This window comes from Saccostrea echinata, unplaced genomic scaffold (genome assembly GCF_033153115.1).
Source record: "Saccostrea echinata isolate AGI-Se365-2 ecotype Australia unplaced genomic scaffold, CSIRO_AGI_Sech_v1 ptg000015l, whole genome shotgun sequence".
Lineage (NCBI taxonomy): Eukaryota > Metazoa > Mollusca > Bivalvia > Ostreida > Ostreidae > Saccostrea > Saccostrea echinata.
This window is the reverse complement of record NW_026889764.1, coordinates 15,447,501-15,468,581: the sequence shown is the minus strand read 5'-3', so window position 1 is coordinate 15,468,581 and position 21,081 is coordinate 15,447,501. Positions and strand designations below refer to the sequence as shown.

Below are 21,081 nucleotides of genomic sequence, written 5' to 3'. Positions count from 1 at the left end.
GTGTAATGTTCTGCATTATTGTTGAATTGTACATATTGTCCATTTTCACCGAGTTGTTTTTTTCAAAAAAAGAAACGAAATTCACAAAAATGACTATATGATATTTAAGTGTACAAATTGCTGAGTTTCGGGGTAAAGGTCAACTTATAAAACTACTCATTTTAAAGAGGAGGACTGGCATCAGCCATGCTCACTTTAAACACTGTGTATGTTTAAGACTCATTTTGCATAAAGGAAATGGACGGATGAGAGGACATAACTTCTGACATTGTGCGACCAAATAATAAATGAAGAAAGTTTAATATTTCATCTAATTGATGAAGTCTGTGGTTTCAGGTACCAGGATACACCCGTCACAGTACAAATCACACAGATTTTACGGATCTGAAGATTACCAACCCGATTCGTAAAATCAGAATTTGTTTCGGTCAAACAATTTGCAAGTTGGTAGAATCATTGCGTTAATTATCGATGGTAATTGGAATTACTATGTAGTACATTCATAATTCAGCAAGAGTAATGTGAAAAATAGGAAATATAATATCATTATATATATGTATTTGCAACTGTCAAAGACAAGGTTACTATGTGTATAATGAAATCATGAAATAAACTTAAACCCTGAATACACACATGTTCAAAGGTTAAAATCCTTGAAAGGTTAAGTATACCTTAAACTCATTTTTATTCGCGTGCAAGAAATATCAATGGATTTCACGACCTTGTTTTACTATATCTCACCGAAAACTATTTATTTGTAGAATATTTCCTCTGTCGCGAAAATTAATCGCCGCGCAATTTCAAACTGACAAATCGCGAATAAAAGTTGTCGAGAATAATTTAGTTGGTTTACAGTATGAAGTTGTCAACAGACAAATAGCTAATCCAAATCGGAACATACAAATGTAGAAAGAAAGAAAACGTTCATCGCAAATACCTTTCTTATTTCGGCTAAAATTAATCGTGATACTTACAACTGTATCAATTTGCTTTTCCTTAATGTATTAAAGTTGAATAACTTCATTTGCATCTGGTTTCGTTAAACTATAGTCTAGTGCAAACAACATGTTCACAAAAGCTATGTTATGCTTTATTTATAATTTCTGCGCCAATGAAGTCATAATATTTGGAACAGCTGGTGCACCTGTAACTTGATTTCAGTGGAACGCAGTGACGCCCGAAAACTCGATATAGACAGAAGCAGACGTTAAGTTCTAGTAGCGAAACCTACACGGTTGTTCCGATATATGATTTGAAAAATGATCATAGCCCTGATATACAAAACCATGTTGTCTCGGTTTATTGAATCAGGGAGTGAGTAAGTGCCATAATCTCCATTAAATAAGTGTAAAATGTCATATTTTATGTCCGCGAGGAAACGATGACACACGGTCACCTTAGGCCAATTTGTGACGTCATAATGAATGTGTATTGAACTAAAGTTATATATAGATAATATTCTTAGCTCTTTGTGCATCTATTATTTTTATTGTCCGCGAATTAAATACTGGCTGTTGTACAAAGAGAGAAAAGTAGCCGAAGGTGACCCGATATTTCATCAGGATAAATTTCCCACGAGTGTTTTCATTAAATTTAAATCTTTCTTCCATATTAGATAGAGGGATCATTCTTCAAAGACGATTTTAATCAATATGGTATTGAGTTGACCAGAGATGAAAGCAAGAGAATTGATAAGACTAATCCCTAAAAAATAATTTAGTAGCACTTGATTGCAACATGATTACCAACACTATGCTTACTTTTTCATGTTAATTTATCAAGGGAATTCTTCAAAAACTCCGTCTATTTGCAAAATTTTGTTTAAATTTTCTGTCTGAGGTTTGTTTTTTGGTTCCTTGCGCGTTACTGTGTCACCATGAATATAACACAATAGAGGCATGGGGGAATTTCACAGGTACAAACTCTTCAATGAAAATTAAAACCCTGCTCAAATATTTACAAAGTTTTATCTCAATCATACTTCGAAAAAATTTTATGGAAACAATTGGCTTGAATCACATGGCAACAATTTTATATCCATTTTAATCCAAAATAACAATTATTTCTCCCTAAAACTCATGAGATAATTGGGATTCAATTTACAAGATAAATTAATTATATACTTTTAATATGAGCTGCTTCAAACTGTAGGAGGAAATTTGAAAGTTAAGGTTTTAAAATGATTTTGTAAACACAAGCACGGGATTAAATGTTCATTTTCTTCTTCAAATATTTGTTCTATATTTCCCTAATACATTGCTGTTCTTTCTGTTAAATCTACCTGTACTAAAACGTAAAGATAGATGTTTTATTAACAATCGTTGGGCAAACATGATAGAAGAAAAAAAGCTTAAGAGCAAACGAACTTAAAAGGCTGAATGTGAAAATGAAGTAAACAAAGATCTTCATCTTGTCAGAAGGGGAAATTGATGATCAAAAGTAACGCATTATGAAGTTTTTAAAGACCACAGCCTGTACATCGAAGAATTTCAATGTCATGAGCACTCTGTAAAGGGAAGCAACTCTTTTTTGTTTCAAGATTCTAAACAAGGAAATCGAATCGTTAACTTTTACACTTCATGTAAATAACTAAGGTTCATCGTGAAGTTTTCAATAAGCACAAACAAAAAATAAAGAAATTCATTATATGATACCGATGACATTTACTAGTATATATTAGTACTTGTAATATAATTGATACTAGTAAACAATACTACATTGATGAACAAAATATTTACGCAAAAAATCAGTAAAACAGTTCTTGAAGGGGGAAAAAATAAAAAAAAAAAACGCCTAGAATTAAAAAAAAATTCTTACCATTTCATTTTTAAGCTTTTTCATTAAATCCTCCATTTTGAGGTCCTTGTATTTCACATTTCAATTTTACTTCGTTTAATTTAGTTTAAGCGGTAGACACATTTTTGTTTAATATTATTAGCCAGAAAGTCACAACTAATTTCCAGTTATTCATTTTACTGTTATTATATATTTAGAAACCAGTGACATGTGTCCGGGATATTGTTTTATGTTAAGGGGTACATATGTACATAAATTACCGTAAAATTAACGGCCAAAAAACCTCTGAAATCTCGTCCATTTTACCTTCGGGGCGTCATAAACTATAAATATATCGGAATTATGTGGGTGGGTGGGTAAATTTGTACACTGACACGAGATATTTTAATTTGATGATTTATTGCATCTTTTAAAGACAATTTTATGGTCATAAAATAACCGGTAATATGTGAAAAACAAGATGAAGACATAAAACGAGACATATAAGAATCTCCATGTTGTCTAAAAAAAAAAGGAGGCAAGCATCCATAAATTCAATACAGTTAGCATCACAAAGTCATACTCATTTCAATCATGAACAACATAATAAAGTCATATTTTCTTCACTTTTATATATAAAAAAAAAAATAAGAGAAAAAATTAAGAAAAAAAACCCAACATAAAAAAACTGTAACGCAACTTCTTTACATCACGTCTATGGCACGGATTACTATACGCAAAGTTTAGGAATCCTCGTCAACAAATCGGTCTTTGACGCTGTACATTGGGTTGTCGAACTTGACCTCCGAGGGAGGGGACGGTTGCAAGGCGATGTAATTTTCCTCTCCTGCGGGGGTGGGATGCAGTTTCTCAAAAGACTCAGTGCTGCCCAATTTCTGTTTTGAATAAGAATCAAAAAAATTTAGTACAATTAAGAACTCAACTTTATGACTTCTTGCTAAATACAAATTTATTATCTTTAAATACAAACGAAATGAATCGAATAAGGCAGATTTTGAAAGCATATGTAAAACAATTCTTACTCTAATTTTTTCTTTTCTTTTTTAAAAAAAAAATATTGCCGTTAAATCATTTTAATTCCTGAGGTCTATGTTCAAGGGCAGCCAAAATTTTACTAGTTCCTGGGTCGTATAAACTGAACATTCACTAAATCGATATTTTGACATACAATGTAGTTTGTAATGTTCATGGGGGGTATAAATTCATGGGGTAGTATAATCTCTGATCTGTGCCGAAAATAAAACAAACCGTATATTTTAAATACTTACACAATAAAAACAAAGCACTTCCCCTCACTTGATCACAGTAATAATCTAACGAGTCTAAGAATTGTTACATAGTTCTTTCCACTCATTAACATTCAAGACAGGTTACGGTAAGAATTTGACAAACACACCAATATAACATAGTGTAGACCAGCATTTCCATTTTGAATAATACCAAAGATTTAATGTACGACGCCAATGAGATACCCAATGTCCTGACTCCCCACATTTTGATTTTAAATCAATTCAATATTGAAAAAAAAAATTAAAAAAATTAATGCTATCTCCTTTTCCTCAACGAAATCTCAAAATGATTACAACTTGTATGGTTGTTAGCGTGACTAATTTTTTTGCATTAAAGTTGTAAAATAGATTTACAGTCATGTATATGAATAGAATTCATGAAAAAAAAAATGCCAACCTCTTTTTGTTGGGGGTGAAATCTTAGATATTATTTTCAATAATACTGATACTATTTAAAAGGCATGTACTATATAGGTGTATCTTTTCGAACAATATTCAGAATATGGAAAAGAACGTACATGTAAGCACTAAGCCGTATATTATAATACACCTGGTCCTTAAAAAGCATCAGAATAAATTACTTAGAATCTATGCGCACTTTGACTTAGCTGCAGTTATGTTTGAGATGCAGATTAAAATTAAACTGATACTGAAAAAAAGAAAGTTACATAATTTGAAATGTGTACAAAAGAAATGAAAACATAAGCCTAAGGGGAATAACTAGAATTACTTTCTGAACAATTTATATCTACATAATTATGTAATTCAGTTTTACCAGGCAATAGGGGGTGGGGGGGTGGGTGGGGGGTGGGGGGTAGATACAACTACTTTGTATATTACCTCTTTCGTTAAAAATGATGTTGAATGTCTACGTCTTCTAATTGCAATGATGAGTAAAATGATTAATCCGACGACGATGATACACCCAATGAGTCCTCCCACGGTTATACCCGCCTGTAAAATATAGAGGAAAAATCTATCATCCTCAGCATAGTCTGATTACAACACAGACTTAACTGTAGGCTCTATGCACAGTCTTAACGGTATATTTTGTCTTTCAGAATAAAAAAAATGTGAATTTTAATGGTACATATCCATTAACTGTATGTGAACAGTCAGAATCCAGAAATACATTTGTTTGTTTGTTGTTTAACGTCCCTCTCGAGAATTTTTCACTCATATGGAGACGCCACCACTTGCCGGAGGAGAGCTGCAAATTTTGACCTATGCTCGGCACTTAGGGCCATTAAGCAGTGAGGGATCTTTTTCGTGCCAGCACTTACTGCGACACGGGACCTCGGTTTATATGGTCTCATCCGAAGGACCGGTCTCCACGTCCCACTGTGGGATTCGAACCCGCGACGTAAGGATCAACTCCTTACTCCGCGAATCTAGAGCAGACGCTCTACCACTGCGCCACGCGGGCGACCAGAAATACATCTGATGCAGAAGAAAGTGTGACTGGTTTGGTCTTTTATTAAACATCCATAAGTAATGGACGGTGAATGTGGTTATATTCCAGCAATGAACAAAAGGATTTTGCACAAACTTCAGACATCGTAAAAAGATATCATATCAGTTTTGTCATAAATAATTTCTAATCAATTGTCTTAGGAATTTGAAATCCCCCTCCCTCCCAATTGTATTTTATTGTTTATACATGACTGTATATTTTCCTTTGACAACAATTTTTAACATTCAGCTGGATCCACATTGCATAATTACTGAAATAATTTTTTAAAAGGTCAGATCGTCGTATGATGTACAAAGTGAAAAGACAATTTCCCAAATTCAGTCAGTTATACCATATAATGTGCCTAAGATACAGATAAAAGCTACACGTTGTATCTGTAAAGAACTAAGTACGGTTGTTATCACTATCGGCCTAGTAAATTCGCTAAAAGTAAACAGTGGTATCTTCAGGCATGAAGAGTTAATATATTTTCTACATCTTCAACTCTATCTGATAATAGAAAAAATGTATGCGGTACCACAAAGTTACAAACTCACCGTTATGCTAGCAGATTGTTTCTCTGGTATCAATGTCTACAATAAATAAAAAAATAAATAAATAAATAAATAAATAAATAAATACGTGGGTATAATTGATAACTACAAAATTGAACAATATGTATACAAAGTTTGAAATTTGAAAAAGAAAATATGACTCCCACGTACGCAATCCAGACCGTTGCCCTTGTACTGACTTTGACAGAAACAATCCACCTCTGTTGTATTCTCATTCTGAAATGATATTTTTTTTTTTCCAAATTAAAACCAAAAGCTTAAACAGCACCTATATTAAGGAATTTAGAAGCGAAACAGTAATGCTAGATTATGACATTTTTGTTCGAAATTGCGTTTTGATACTACTGCAACATTCATAAGGTCTAAAATAACATTTTTTGGGGGGTTGGGGTGGGGAGGGGGAGGAGATTTCAGAAAAAAGTCAATACATGTACCAGTTCTTTGCAAAGAGCAAATTCGTGGCACCCTCCGTTGTTCTCCTCGCAAGGTCTCACACAGCGATGTCCATCCCCCACAAACCCCTGGGGACAAGCACACGTCACACTTCCGGCGTATTCATGGCACGTCCCGTTTTCATGACAGCCACCGTTGTGATAGGCACAGGATCTAGCTGAATATTGAAGACAAAAGTAGAAATGGTCGAAAAGGGGAATGCACAAATATGATATTTTTATTTTTAAAATAAGATTTTTTTTTGTTTCATACTAGGGTCACTAAGGTAATTAGGCACACTTTTGAATTGATTGGAGCTATATTTCGCGAATAAAGATTCATTACTTTTTGACGGTATTGAGATATCATGCATAACTTGACCACAAATGAAATCCGACAACGAATATGCGAAATTAGCTTCACGTGTTTAGAAGTCATTTCATCGTTACCTAATTTATAAATGTTTATAATAATGTTTATCTGTATATCATATTCTGCTCATGCTCAAACTATGTATCCCCCCCCCCCCCCAAAAAAAGGCTAGAGTTGACGAGGTCATCACTTTATTGTCCATTTTATCAAAAAATGCGAGATATTAAATTTATCAGAATCATAATAAAGTCGTTATAGAAAAACATACGTATGTGTGGCTATTATTTATTCAAAATCTATATATCGAAATAGACGCAAAGTTATATATACATGTACCTGATCACTTCAAACATCTATTTTATCAGTAAGTGTGATGAACATTAAACACTGTTACAGAAACATACCACATTCAGTGGTCGTATTGTCGGTACTGTTGATGCACAGCTGACAGGAAGTTCCGGTGTACCCTGGGAAACACGTGCACGTGCCGTCACCGTCTATCCCATCACTACAGTTCCCATTATTGTTGCAAGGAAACTCGGATCCGCCCTGACAAGCTATTCATAAAAATGCAACTATACAGAAGTCATTTAACATTTGGTATCAGTACTTTTGAGTTATCAAAATAGTTTTTTTTAAAGATTTTCAAAATACATGTAACTGAATACTATCATTACATGAACATTTCTTTATTCGTTATGTAATTACATGAATTAATTTATAATGATCAAGTATATGAAGACGTTTAAGGTAAAATAATTTTAAACCTGAGCAACTTTTTCCATAAAAACCAGCACAACATCCAACAACCTAAAACGATAAAAATGAACATTACAGATGGAAAACTTTTATTAAAAGGATCAAACGATCATCACAATGGAATATTAAACATAATAATGATCAGAAGTGTGGAATAGTCCTGACAAGAGGAATCAGTTTCTGGCATGATGTACGTGGATATTTTTTAAACATCATGTCTTTTTACAAATCTGTGTTTACAATTTGCAATGAACTTTACATAACTAAAATGAAATCAACGTTTTGGTTAACCTTAGTTTACAAAGAAGTGCGTCATTTTGTGTAACTTGCGCAGAACAGTGAAGTCGTCACGTTCCACGGCGTGACTGCACTGCATCCAATCTCACTCACTCTACAAACGGTACAGTCAAGGACAAATACATGCACGAAAGCCTAATAGTAAAGTTTATGCTTCATTCTTGAATCTGTTCTTGTGATTCAATGCTACAAGATATTCTGTGAATACTGAAGTGAGGACACCATTGTTAGAACATTGTATAACATTATTTACAACATAATTGATTACTCTACATGCTAACTCTTATAAGTGGGAATATGCCCTGTCACATAATTTGAACCCTGACATTACCTTCCAGAAAGAAGCCGGAAGGTATGCCATTAGCGAAACGGAAGCAGAAAACTGCACCTGAGTGTTTTTTAAAAACAATTAATCAATACCCCCATTTTATATTAAGGTATATGATATTGAATCTCTTACATTATATGAATTTTATCTTCTTATGTTAAGGAAAGTGTATCGCAAGACAACTGTGAGAAAATGTAGCTGGCTTATATTAATCTAACTGATTCAACCGAGTATTTCTTAAGATGTCTTTCAATAATTTTCAACGCAGACCAAGTCGTCTTCCTCAACAACGTCCACCTTCCTTGTCACCATTTCCCACCCCAGCCAGTACCACATGGTCAACGCTGCTTGAAGATACAACCAGAACTAGCGTCAATCCCATCTCCCCCGACTCCGTGCCGGACAACCTCCGAATCCTCGTGCGAGTATTTTGCATTGTATTGTCAATTTCTGGATTTGTGGTAAACATAATCAACATCGTCGCCATCTTGAAGTACAAATTACAAAAGGAGCCCAGTATTTTTTGCATACTGAACCTCACAATAAACAATACTTTGATTTGTGTCATTGTGTTTCCAAGTACAGCTACAAATACGTACGTTGATAAGATGGAAGATCTGCCATCGACTTGTGTTCTCATTGGATTTGTTACATGTGGATTGTTCGGTGCCGAATTTTTCTCCATGTTACTCATCTCTCTTAACAGATATCTCATGTTTTTGCATTCTGCATTGTATAGAAAACTTTATAAAAATCCACGGAACTTAGCAATAATAACATTTCTGTCATGGACATTCCCATTTTTAGTACTCTTTATGCCGTTAACGAATGCCTGGGGTTCCTTCACATACAAAGAGAAGAAATTTGTTTGTGATCCATTTCATTTGAAGTTTTACCGTATTTTTATCATGGTGGCAGTCACTATTTGCACACTTCCCGTACTTCTATTCTGTTATGGAAAAATATTACATAAGGTTCTCTTGAACAAGAAACGGATAGGTGTAACGCGGTCGCAAAACGTTTCTCAAATTGCTATTTCAACAATAACCGCGCCAGTCAGAAAAACGAATGAACGACCTATTAGTGCAATACATGACAAAGGGAATAAGGAACGCCATCTTATTTTAAGTGTAACAGCCATATTTGTTACGTATGGAATTCTTTATTCACCTTTTATCGTCCTTAACCTCTATGACCCGGATATGACGAAAGTAAATGCCATACTTCATGCAAGTTCAACATATTTAGGGTGGTCACATTGTGTTATAAACACCCTTGTTTACACTGCATTAAACACTAAAATAAAGAACGCTGTTCGCCAATTGCTTAAGGACACATTTGCACAGCCTTCCTTTGAGGTAACTGTTACACCTATTCCAGAAAAGCCAAACCCATCGCTTCCACTTGCAATAAATAGTGTTTGAAGAATTCTCTTCCTTGGTGCGCTTAAACTGATTGTTACACGATGCATATGCTTATAATTAAATATTTGGTCATTATATGACCTACGAGGAAAATGCAATTATCATTTTGCACGAATCTGTTATTTTGTCATCGTAAAATGTACCAAGAAGCTAATTCAATTTCTGTCACAAACTGCAGAATAATCCTATCTACTGCAATATTGATACAAGGGGACCAGTTGTACTGAAATAAATAACTCCACGATACTGTGTATAGACACCCGGAGAGGACACTATACCGGCAAACAATTAGGGAGCAAGCTGGGGGTTACAAGTGCCTGTAGCATGTTCAACATAAACCTCCTCTTCATCACTTTATATGTCGTCTATGTCATTGACTGTGCAACTGATGCGTTTAACCCGGAAGTGGAAGTGGAGAGTTGCTCCAGAAATAATCTGAGACTGTTGGTTTATAATGCCTCTGATACAGGAACTCTATTCGTGCAGGGGGAATCAGTAGCATGTCGGGAAGATACCTCATCAAACATATCCATCCATAACTTTGATTTTGCTGCCTGTGGAATAACATGGGAAAACAATATCCGCGTCGTCGTTCAGAAAAATAGCTTGTATCAAACTGGAGATGATAAGATATTAACCATTTCCTGCAATGCCGACCTTTCTTCTCTTGATCTTCAAGACGAAATGGATCTGTTGTTTGACATGAATGACGACAATTTGGAAAATGTCACAATTCGTCCAACAGCTTTCATGGTATTGTATAAGCTGAATGAAAACGGAGAATTACAGTCGGTTACTGGAAAAACAGTTAAGCTTTCCGACAAGATCGAAATGGCAATTCGACTAGATGACGAGTATACTCTAGACTTTGACATTCGTTCGAAACATTGCTCTGCTGGTAATATCAATATAATAAAAGATTCTTGTGCAACGGATCGACATCTGTTCCCGAATTTCAGACAACTGTCCCGTGGATATATAAGTACAGCATTCGGAGCTTTTCGGGAGACAAGTGTAACAGGCGGAAGCACCGAAATGGTTTTTACTTGCACACTTAAGGTTTGCCTCGGAAATTGTGACCCTGTTACTTGCTCGGATGGAAGTCCTGGATGGGGAAGACGAAAGAAACGAGACACAGGGAACAGGGAGGATCGTTTACTCGAAAACACATATGAAGACATAACAGTTGGTAGCAGACTCAGAATTATGTCCAACGACATCGTACTTGAAGAACCCGATGATGATATTTGTATTGACGAGAATTTGCTGATCGCTGGACTAGTGGGCGCTGTGGGGGCGATAGCTGCAGGCGTCGCCGCTTCTGTGGCGCTGTCCAAAAAGGCTCAAGCCAAGACGAAACTTCTTCAGCAGAAACAATCGGAACAGAATGGTAAAAGGAATAGTAAAAGACGATGAAAATATAAAGCTTCAAATATATCTCATTGATTTGCATTAAAAGTCCTGAACAACCCAATACGGGTACTAGTAATACCGTGAAAAAAATTTAAAATATTATCCCATACGAAACAATGATCTTGTACATTATACAATTATTGCTAAGTTCAATACAACAATTTAGCCACCAGAGGACCAAGCCCGAACGTATAAGTGAATATTATTCTTTAAGGATGACTGATTAATCTTGTTTGACCAAAACGACAGGAATAATTGCTATTAAATATTTATTACTCAATGACAACATGATTTAACAGCATTTTTTCTTGGTTGTTTGTTGCCCGTGTGGCGTTGTGGTTAGAGCGTCTGCTTTAGAGTCGCGGAGTAGGGAGTTGATCCTTACGTCGCGGGTTCGAATCCCACTGCGGGACGTGGAGACTAGTCCTTCGGATGAGACCGTATAAACCCAGGTCCCGTGTCGCAGTAGGTGCTGGCACGAAAAAGATTCCTCACTGCTCAATGGCCCTGGGTGCTGAGTATAGGTCAAAATTTATAGCCCTCCACCGGCAAGTGGTGACGTCTCCGTATGAGTGAAAAATTCTCGAGAGGGGATTTTAAACAACAAACAAACAATCAATCAATCTTGGTTGTTTAAGTCTGCCGAATTCCTAGGCAACCGTAGTTCATTATTAGCAGACCTACTTTTGTATTCATATGAAGCAGAATTTGTTCAAAATCTTTTACGTGAAAAGTAAAAAAAAAACACTTGCTGTGGCCTTCAACTCGACATTTAGATATATCGACGACGTATTGTCAATTAACAATGGTTATTTCCATTCTTATGTCGACACAATATATCCCGGTGAGCTTGAGGTAAAAGATACTACAGAGTCTGACACATCTGTTTCATATTTGGATATTCTATTAGAAAAAGACGTTAATGGTAATCTAACAACCAATCTTTATTGTAAACGTGATGACTTTAACTTTTCAATTGTCAACTTCCCTTACTTATGCAACAATTACCCTCATCACCTGTATATGGAGTTTATATCTTTCAGTTGATTCGATACGCAAGAGCATGCTCTACGTATGAACAATTTCTAAAATTAGGTAAGTTATTGACAAACAAGTTGATGAAACAAGAATATCAGCAGTCTCGTTTAAAGCAGTCTCGTTTCATTTCGTAAGTTCTATGGTCGATACAATAACCTTGTCAGCAATTACAATCTATCATTAAGTCAAATGCTGACTGACTTTTTTCATACTTATTGTTAGGCCATTATTTACACACCGAATTGTCGACGGATTTTTCCGTTATTTCCCGATCATGACAGGAGCACACGGCGGGTGTAACCGGTCGACAGGAGATGCTCGCTCCACCATGGCACCTGATCCCACCTCTGATGTCTTAGAGGCTCGTGTTTGCTCTGCTCCTATTTTGTAATGTTTAATTGACTTTTGAGCTCGAAAACTGTTCGTTATCTCAACATATTTCATTACACAGAGACGCCGCATTTCATTGGACGACAACATTAAACTAGTAATCAATTGTGGAAATACCCAATCATTTCTTTCCTCCAATACAGAAAGAAATCAAATGTTATATTCACGTTTGTAAGAGATGTAACGTTTTAAAAATCAGAAAATAGTTCATGAAAATGTACGTGCTTTGTGATAATTTGTATTATTTTTTAACATGGTAAAATCATTAAATATTTCTGTATACCAGGTATATATGCAGAATACTGGAAAACGACCCTTTCGACTGCATGGTGATATCGTAATGGTAATTATGACATTGCAGCAGTGATACATGTATACATACGTATGTCATAAAAGATTCTTTGACTCGATCACGGTAACATAATATGCCTAGTAATATATCAGCCCTGATACGAGTGTTCATGGCCTGCTGAGACAATTGTATGCATCGGGGGCTGTATCGCCCTCGACGCTGAGATTTCTCTATCTCGCTCTGTAGCCAGAAGCTACACTGCTCTCTTATTTCAGATCATTAATTTTCTTTAATTTTCTAAAATTTAAAAATATCTTTGTTAATGATTTTTCATGACAAAAATGCATTCGATTGTCATACTTCTTCGACGAAAGTTGATCCAACCCTTTATTTTTTTTTTAAATTTAACTAATAAAGAAGACATATATAACATCAAACTCAACATGTAATATGTATGAATGAGGGATACCAGGAGGGAAAGAGGTTAATATTTATTATTGTAAAGAACAAGACAGGCTAAGACTCTTATTTTGGTCTCTGCTGTGAACGATGCAACAATTCATAATCAAATACATTGGTACTGGTTTCAAGTGGTCACAGGAAGGTAAAAAACGTGTCAATTTCCGAATTGTCTCATTTTTATTTAAATCTTTCTTCAATTTTATGTCACATTTTGTTTCGGACCACGCAGCAAGCCCATCTACCAAACTTACACATTTCATGTATACATGTAAGTATCATATAACATCTACTGTATGAAAATCTCAGAGAGGTAAGCTAGGACTCTGTGTTTTCTGAAGAGAATGTGATCAAGTTCCATCAGAATTGAGGAAATTTGGTTGAATGTTCTTCTATTTTATTAAGCTGCCTCAGATACACTTTGATCAAAACCAATGCTTGATTTTAAGCAAGCATCATTTAAAATTGTTAATTGCGAACTAGCACAAGATAAACTTTTTTGATTTTTGTGTTGCCTGCAGAGCAGAGCGACACTTTGGGATCACTTTACCCAGCGTCTGTCTGTCTGTCCGTCCGTCCGTCCGTCTGTCACACCCTATAATCTTGATAATATGAAAAAGGTATGAATTTCACACTTTCCACATATATTGCGTGGCACTTTGGCTTTTGTAAAATACTATGGTTACCGACCTCTTGGCCTTTGAACTTGACGTTTGACCTTCTTTTCAAAATAGCTCATGGTCCCGATATACAGTATATTTTTGACATTTAAGAGGTAAATTTATGCTATCTAGCATGTGCACTGTTTGACATAAAACATCATGAAAACCAGCTTTACAATCAATGTGACTTTGACCTTTGATCTACTTTGCAAAAATACTCCGGACGGTTGATTCAACTTGTGTCTCTTTTCATTTGTTAAGCGGGGTTTTGATATTAGCATTAATATTTCATATTTATGAGCTTATGACACTGTACTTTGAAACATTATGCTATAAAGTAACCACGTGCACACAAACTGAAATTTAAATACTATGAAAATACATCTGGATTGTATACCAAAATGATTGTTGTAGAATACAGCAGTAAAGAAAGTCTGAAATATCTTTTGGAGGATAGTTGGATTAAAATTAAAACGTATTTATCATATTTAAAATGAAAAATAAATATTTCTAATATGTAATTTCAGTTTAATTATTCAATATAGCTATTTCTAATTTAGTGTTAGATTTTATATTATAAATGCTATTCTTTCGGTCTTATTATTCGTGAAATTTTTTCTTTGCTATCATAAATCATTATAAAGCTAGCAGCAAATAGACAACTGACCATCCTTAGATTTATTGTTATTCTTAATGACGCTATATAGCAGGCGGCACATGTGTTCTTTGGAACACTCTACTCAAATTAGGGGCCAAATTTGACCGTTATCATACCTTGTCCTTTCTTAATTGTAAGAAAAAAAATCTGAAAAAAAATAAATACTGTTGATCTTTACCAGTGTTTTAGGCTTACAATGTAATTTGAAATTGCAGATTTGATCTCGGCCCTTGGCCCTTTGGTGGTATCAGCAAGCACACTCCGGCTTACCCCCATACAATGTACCAACCCTTAGATTAAATCTGATATATGATATTCCATATATATGTTTAAGAAACCTCTCATTGATATCAAAAATATTCACCTGTAAAATGAAACATTGCTTAAAAACTGATCAAGACCTTTCAAATTAAAATTTGTTGTCCACTTGTTTGCTGTTTATGTAAAGTATACATTATCTGGACTGTGAAGAATCACTACTGATTAATTATCTAATTACAAATTAATAGATTAATAATCAATTACAATTCACCTATACTGGACTATTCTCATATTATGCAAACGTTCATAACATGCGTAGTTTCCAAGTTGTAAGAAACGAAAATCAACGTGCTTGGTTATTAATAATCGATTCTTAAAGAACAAGAATATTCATTTATGCCCTGTTCACAGATTTATAATGTTTATAGCTTTTGTTGACATCATTCACTCTTCGCTATCTTCACTTATTTCATTACATAATATTTTAATATGTTCCATGAATATAATTTGTAGCTTCATTTCAATTGAAGATTATTTTAAGAATTTATTCGTTATAAGAGTTTTATGCACAAAAATGCAGTTAAAGTGTACTTATAGGTCTGTCTCAAAATATCAAGTAATTAGGCCAAAAAATAAAAATAAAAGGAAAATATTGATATTTAAACGATTCAAAGCCCACAGGTGACTAAGATCGTTAATCCCTGATAGTCATTGATCTACACATGAAAAATATTCCCAAACGTCTTAATATAGAAACATCTTTTATGAAAGTTCTACATGGCATTTTTTTAATATTGAAAATGTGAAAAAAATACACATCCTCGGTAAATTTTTCTGGTAAAGCATAAAAAAATATTATGGAAAAATATGACAAATTAGGTATTTATTGTAATTATACATTCTCCTCTCAACCCACTTGTACTTGTGCACGTTTGTTTTATATAGTTGAACATAATTGCAAAGTTAATAAAGAACTGACTACTATATAAAATGAGAAAAAAAACCAGCAATTGCACTTTAATCAGTCTTAATATTGTATCATTATAATTTCCTAATTAAAAAATTCAATTATCTTAACAAATTATGAATATTACATGCATACTTGCAGAGCTCCAAAAATTACATAAACATTTTGAACTTTTATCATGTATAATGCTACATGTATATTTGATGAAGTTTACCTTTTCTTGCCTTGAACAGAGGGCGCTGCAGCCTTTGTATTGTGCCTCAGCACTGGCATATATGCAGCCCTTGGTAACAGTGGCGGCTTCCAATGTATATCCATTGGCACACTGGTAATGGCCAACCTCACAGGGAACGCATGCGCTCTGGAATTAGGATAAAATTTACGATTCCCATTCCACAGAAGCAAATTATAATACACATGGAAATCTCTACTCGTCTTTCTTTTCAAAAATTGTAATTGGCTCACTATTTTTAGGAGTTTAAACAAAAATGAATATATTTAAAATAAACTCACATGTATAACAGTTCTATTGATGACGTCACATATTCTTAGATTAGGATGTATATATCCAGCAATTTTATGAACTACGCCCCCATCCGTCAAAAAATTACTGTGAACAATCATACGCTCGGTGTTCAGAAAAATCTGTGGTGGAAAGTTAGAAAATGTATCAGTAGATTAAAAAAAGATTTATTTTGGAGAGTATTTTATGAAATGCAATTAATGTAAATTTTTAATTTAATAGTGTAGCTCTATAATATAGTCAACTGCGTTTAACAATTCCTTTTTCACATTTCATGATGCCAGTTTGAATACCTTGAATATACATGTATATGTGATAAATTTTTCAAGTAAACTGCTATACACAAAAGCCAGATGTTTGTATTTGTACTTAAACAGGACTGTGAATGTTTAGAATTTGTCCACGATAGCTCATCCAAATTTTCTTAAGGTGTAGATTTAAACTCGAATTTCCTCTGTTCATTCCCCTAGGATATACACAAGTCATGTACAGCTCGCTGCGCTTGCAATAACACACCGCTTACCTTTGTACCATAAATTTCAATGTAGATCTTGTTCTTCGATCCAAGAACTGTTTCTACGGACTCCTTATCGTCGAAAGACTCAGCCAAGCGGATCACAGGTAGGACGTAATATCGAAGGTAGTTACTAGTCTAAAAACAGGATACTGACAAATTACTGAATTGAAAGGATGGAATTAAGAGCAGATTATCTAGACACGTACTAGAACGTGTATAATTATAAAAGAACAAAGAGTTTATGTTGATAAATGAAATGCACACTTAATATTTGTCGATCCTTCTATCCCAGAAAAAGAAAGCAGGAAAAAGATCATTAACGTATGTAATTTCCCAACCTTGTTGATTCAACATGTTTTTGTACAGGATTTAACTACATAATTATTAAACATATTTTCATAATGAACAGGCCTCAAGAGATACAAGTCTTTGAAGCAAAATATTTATACACATCTAGGCTAGGCTTCTAATAGCATAATTATAATATGGGACTAAATTACTTTTCAGATACTTTTATTTTCCTGAAATGTTAGATTTTTAAAAAAAATAGATTTGGATCTATGAAGATCTCTTACTATATATGTTGCTGGGAGTTCTTCCATTTCAAACTTTTCATCAATTGGAAGAAATAACGTATACTGGTTCATATCCATGATTTCATCGACTAATCCTTTTGTCTGACAAAAAACATCATTTTGAACTAATCAGATACTTTTTAAAATCAAAATTACAGTATTGCAAAAAATTGCAAACATTACTGATGTATATTAATCATTTGATAAATAATAAGATAAAAAAAAATCTAATTCTATTTTTATATATTTTTTGATCCCCACCCTAAGCCAGTTAGCGAAGATGGTAGTGTCAGAGCTGCTGTTCAGAAAATCTTCAAGTGTTGGTAGTCCACTGTTTTCTAACTCTGGTTCAAGAGCCTTATAAACAAAATAAGGAAAAAAAAATTATTCTGAAATTTTATTTTTACATTTGTTTGCTTAATATAAATAAATGTTAGAAAACTGTCTTTCATAATACGTATTATGTCGTTTATCAATGCACCATTTTCATTGCACCACTTATGTTATTTTAGAAATATATAGGTGCAAGTTGTACACTAGATTTATATCGCATGAATACGAAGTTCACTGATAATCCAGTTCTTAAAACCTAACCAAAAAAAAAAACAACAAACAAACAAACAAAAAAACAAACAAACAAACAAACAAAACAAAACAACCAAACAAACAAAAAACAAAAACAAAGAAGCATAAAAGCAGCAGGACTTCTTACCCGGTCTATGATATGGACATATCCATTGGCAGCTATCAGATTGCTTTTTATTACTCGAGCTGTTATAGCAAATCTGTTATTTGTTGAAAGAAGGAGCGTCTAAAATCAAAATTATTGCAAAACTACATGCAATGAAACAAACTGAAAGCAAAATATGTTAATATTAATAGAAAACCCAGAGGAAATTTGCTCACGTGAAAAAACAAATTAAAAAAAAAAGAATTTATATTCAGTTAACTAGCTTATTGTTAGTTAAGACCATATCATACAAGGGATACTTGATTTCATTCTCACAACGTCAAAAGTCGCGAGTTAACTCGTTGCCATTGGACCCCTGACAAACTTCATTCAATATTTAATGGTCTGACTGCAGCGACATCTTTTGGGAAAATTACAAATCTTGATTGTTTTTCTTATCTCCCAACCAATCACATAAAGCCTTTCGGTGATAAACAACTTATAAAAAGTGCATTTAAAATATCAAATGATTCTTTTCTGGTTGCCTTATCTGTTTACTAAATAAGTAAATGAAAGCTTCCCTTTGACACATAGCAGGTTCCAGCAATTGTTCTTCCAAGCTTTCTTTATTTCTCACTAAAATATTAACAGCAGTGAAGGAGAAACTTCAGAAGTACCGTGTAACAATATATTCGAGAAGTGATATAAATCAGATGTGGATACTTAAAATTCCAAGGAACTTTTGGAAAATTTGAAATCACTTTTTTTTTTTAGCAAAATCAATAACATCAAAACTGACGACTTTTCAACTCTAGATACAGCCACTCCCCACGAAAAATTGAAGTTCAGGCTTTCTTGACATCATTGACAGCTGTTTTTTCAATAAAAAGGAACACGTAAATTGAATTACTTGTACCTTATCATTGGTCATTTGCAAAATTATTTTGTTAAAAAATATTCTGATTGTACACACAAGTACTCTAAAGTTGATTTAAAAAAAATGATTTTTTTTGGGAGACAGTATCTATGTGGTTTTTGGATACCAGGTCTTCCAACAATCTATTGGAATTCCCATGGATACCAATTGCGTCCCCTTACTAGCAGACTTATTTTTGTATTCATATGAAGCATTTAAAATCTTACGTATGAGTAAAAGAAAACTCTTGCTTTGGCCTTAGGCTTCAACTCGACATCTAGATATATCAACGACGCATTATCAATTAATAATAGTTATTTCCATTCATATGTCGACACGATATATCCCAATGAGCTTGAAATAAAAGATACCACAGAGTCTGACACATCTGTTACATATTTGGATATTTTACTAGAAATTTTTTTTAATGGTAATCTAGCAACAAAGCTTTATGATGAACGTGATAACTAACTTTTCAATCGTCAATTTCCCTTACTTAACATACCCTCATCACCTGCATATGGGGTTTATATCTTTCAGTTGATTCGATACGCAAGAGCATGCTCTACGTATGAACAATTTCTAAATCAAAGTAAGGTATTGACAAACAAGTTGATGAAACAAGAATATCAACAGTCTGTTTAAAGTCATCATTTCGTAAGTTCTATGGTCGATAGAATAACCTTGTCAGCAAATACAATCTATCATTAAGTTAAATGCTGATTGACGTTTTTCATACTAATTGTTAGGCCATTATTTACCCACTGATTTGCCGACGGATTTTTCCGTTATTTACCGATCATGACAAGGAGCACACTACAGTGTGATCGGTCAGCAGGGGATGCTCACTCCTCCATGGCACCTGATCCCTACTCTGATGTTTTAGAGGTCCGTGTTTGCTCTGCTCCTGATTTGTATTGCTTGAATGGACTTTTAAACTTGAATACTGTTCGTTATCTCCATATCTTTCATTTGATTGGTGCTTTTCAATGAGAAAAGGAAGCCCGAAAAAATAACTGAATGAAGTTTGTCAGGGGTTCCATGGCAACAAATTGACTAAGGACCCCAGACGTTGTGAGGATGACTTGATTTCTTTAGCACGTAAATGTAAAATGGGAGTGGTACATACACATAAAGAAAAACTTTGCTATACCTCTCGGTAATAAAACTTAAATAATGTTAATAGTAACACAAAAATTCAAGGACTAGTCTTGTACTTTCTCACCCCATTGTCAACTTTAAAGTGTAGGAAGAAACCGTCAGACAAAGTATTGTAGCGGTCTACCACATTCACTGAGGAACGTAAATCCTCCAGTCGATTCTGTCCCAGAACTGTATGGTAACTGGAATTAAACAATAAAATTAATACAGGAAATTAAATCTAAGGTAAGGTAAATAAATGTCTGATGAAATTTACAATTTGCAAAGTAATGATCAAATTGAATTTTCCTTACTTTATGAAAGGAAGAACATTATCAATATCAGAAAAGAAACTCTTTTCCCGCCTTCTGATTAGAAAATCCATGGCGGCGTCTGTTGGCGCAAAGAATGTGTAGGTGTCCATAAAATACTGAAGAATGCTGTCTTCTTCTAAGAGCTAAAAAAATTAGAAACACTTAAAATTTATGACAAAAGTGTTGTTGAGGAAAAGAAGAGAAAAAAGACACAAAAACAAAACAAGAAAAAAAAAAGGAATTCAAAGAAAAAAGAAAAACAATAAGATTCTGAGCTTTGCTGCTTTTGGACTATAACATGACAACTTTTTTCTCAAACCTACCGGTACTCTCTCTCTCTCTTTCTGAAAACCACTTTTATTTCTGCACAAGCTTCTTGTTTAGAATAAGATTTATGCTACATATAATCATGCAAGCTAGTATTCTTCATACCTTAAATTATACAAATATCTGTATTAAAATTTATTTCATTTTTAGGTAAATCTACACATTTTATTTTAGATATGGATAGATGTTATGTATCAAAAGTGATTCTAAAGGTTTTAGAGAAAAAGTTGAAAA

General features: G+C 34.0%; 1 protein-coding gene across 1 annotated transcript in view; it reads right to left on the bottom strand.

The window, feature by feature from the left end:
* Nucleotides 1-3,178: 3,178 nt before the first annotated feature.
* Nucleotides 3,179-21,081, bottom strand: part of LOC133187570 (stabilin-2-like) — a 35,182-nt gene continuing 17,279 nt past the window's right edge. The window contains exons 26-40 of the mRNA XM_061322982.1: nt 20,521-20,663; nt 20,292-20,409; nt 18,193-18,291; nt 17,742-17,837; nt 17,481-17,582; nt 16,912-17,040; nt 16,379-16,510; nt 16,080-16,226; nt 7,685-7,727; nt 7,322-7,474; nt 6,548-6,723; nt 6,264-6,329; nt 6,096-6,131; nt 4,926-5,039; nt 3,179-3,671 (exon numbers count right to left, since the gene is read on the bottom strand). Of these exons, the coding sequence (XP_061178966.1) occupies nt 3,519-3,671; nt 4,926-5,039; nt 6,096-6,131; nt 6,264-6,329; nt 6,548-6,723; nt 7,322-7,474; nt 7,685-7,727; nt 16,080-16,226; nt 16,379-16,510; nt 16,912-17,040; nt 17,481-17,582; nt 17,742-17,837; nt 18,193-18,291; nt 20,292-20,409; nt 20,521-20,663 (1,707 nt within the window). The 3' untranslated portion in view covers nt 3,179-3,518. The remainder of the gene's footprint in view (nt 3,672-4,925; nt 5,040-6,095; nt 6,132-6,263; nt 6,330-6,547; nt 6,724-7,321; nt 7,475-7,684; nt 7,728-16,079; nt 16,227-16,378; nt 16,511-16,911; nt 17,041-17,480; nt 17,583-17,741; nt 17,838-18,192; nt 18,292-20,291; nt 20,410-20,520; nt 20,664-21,081) is intronic.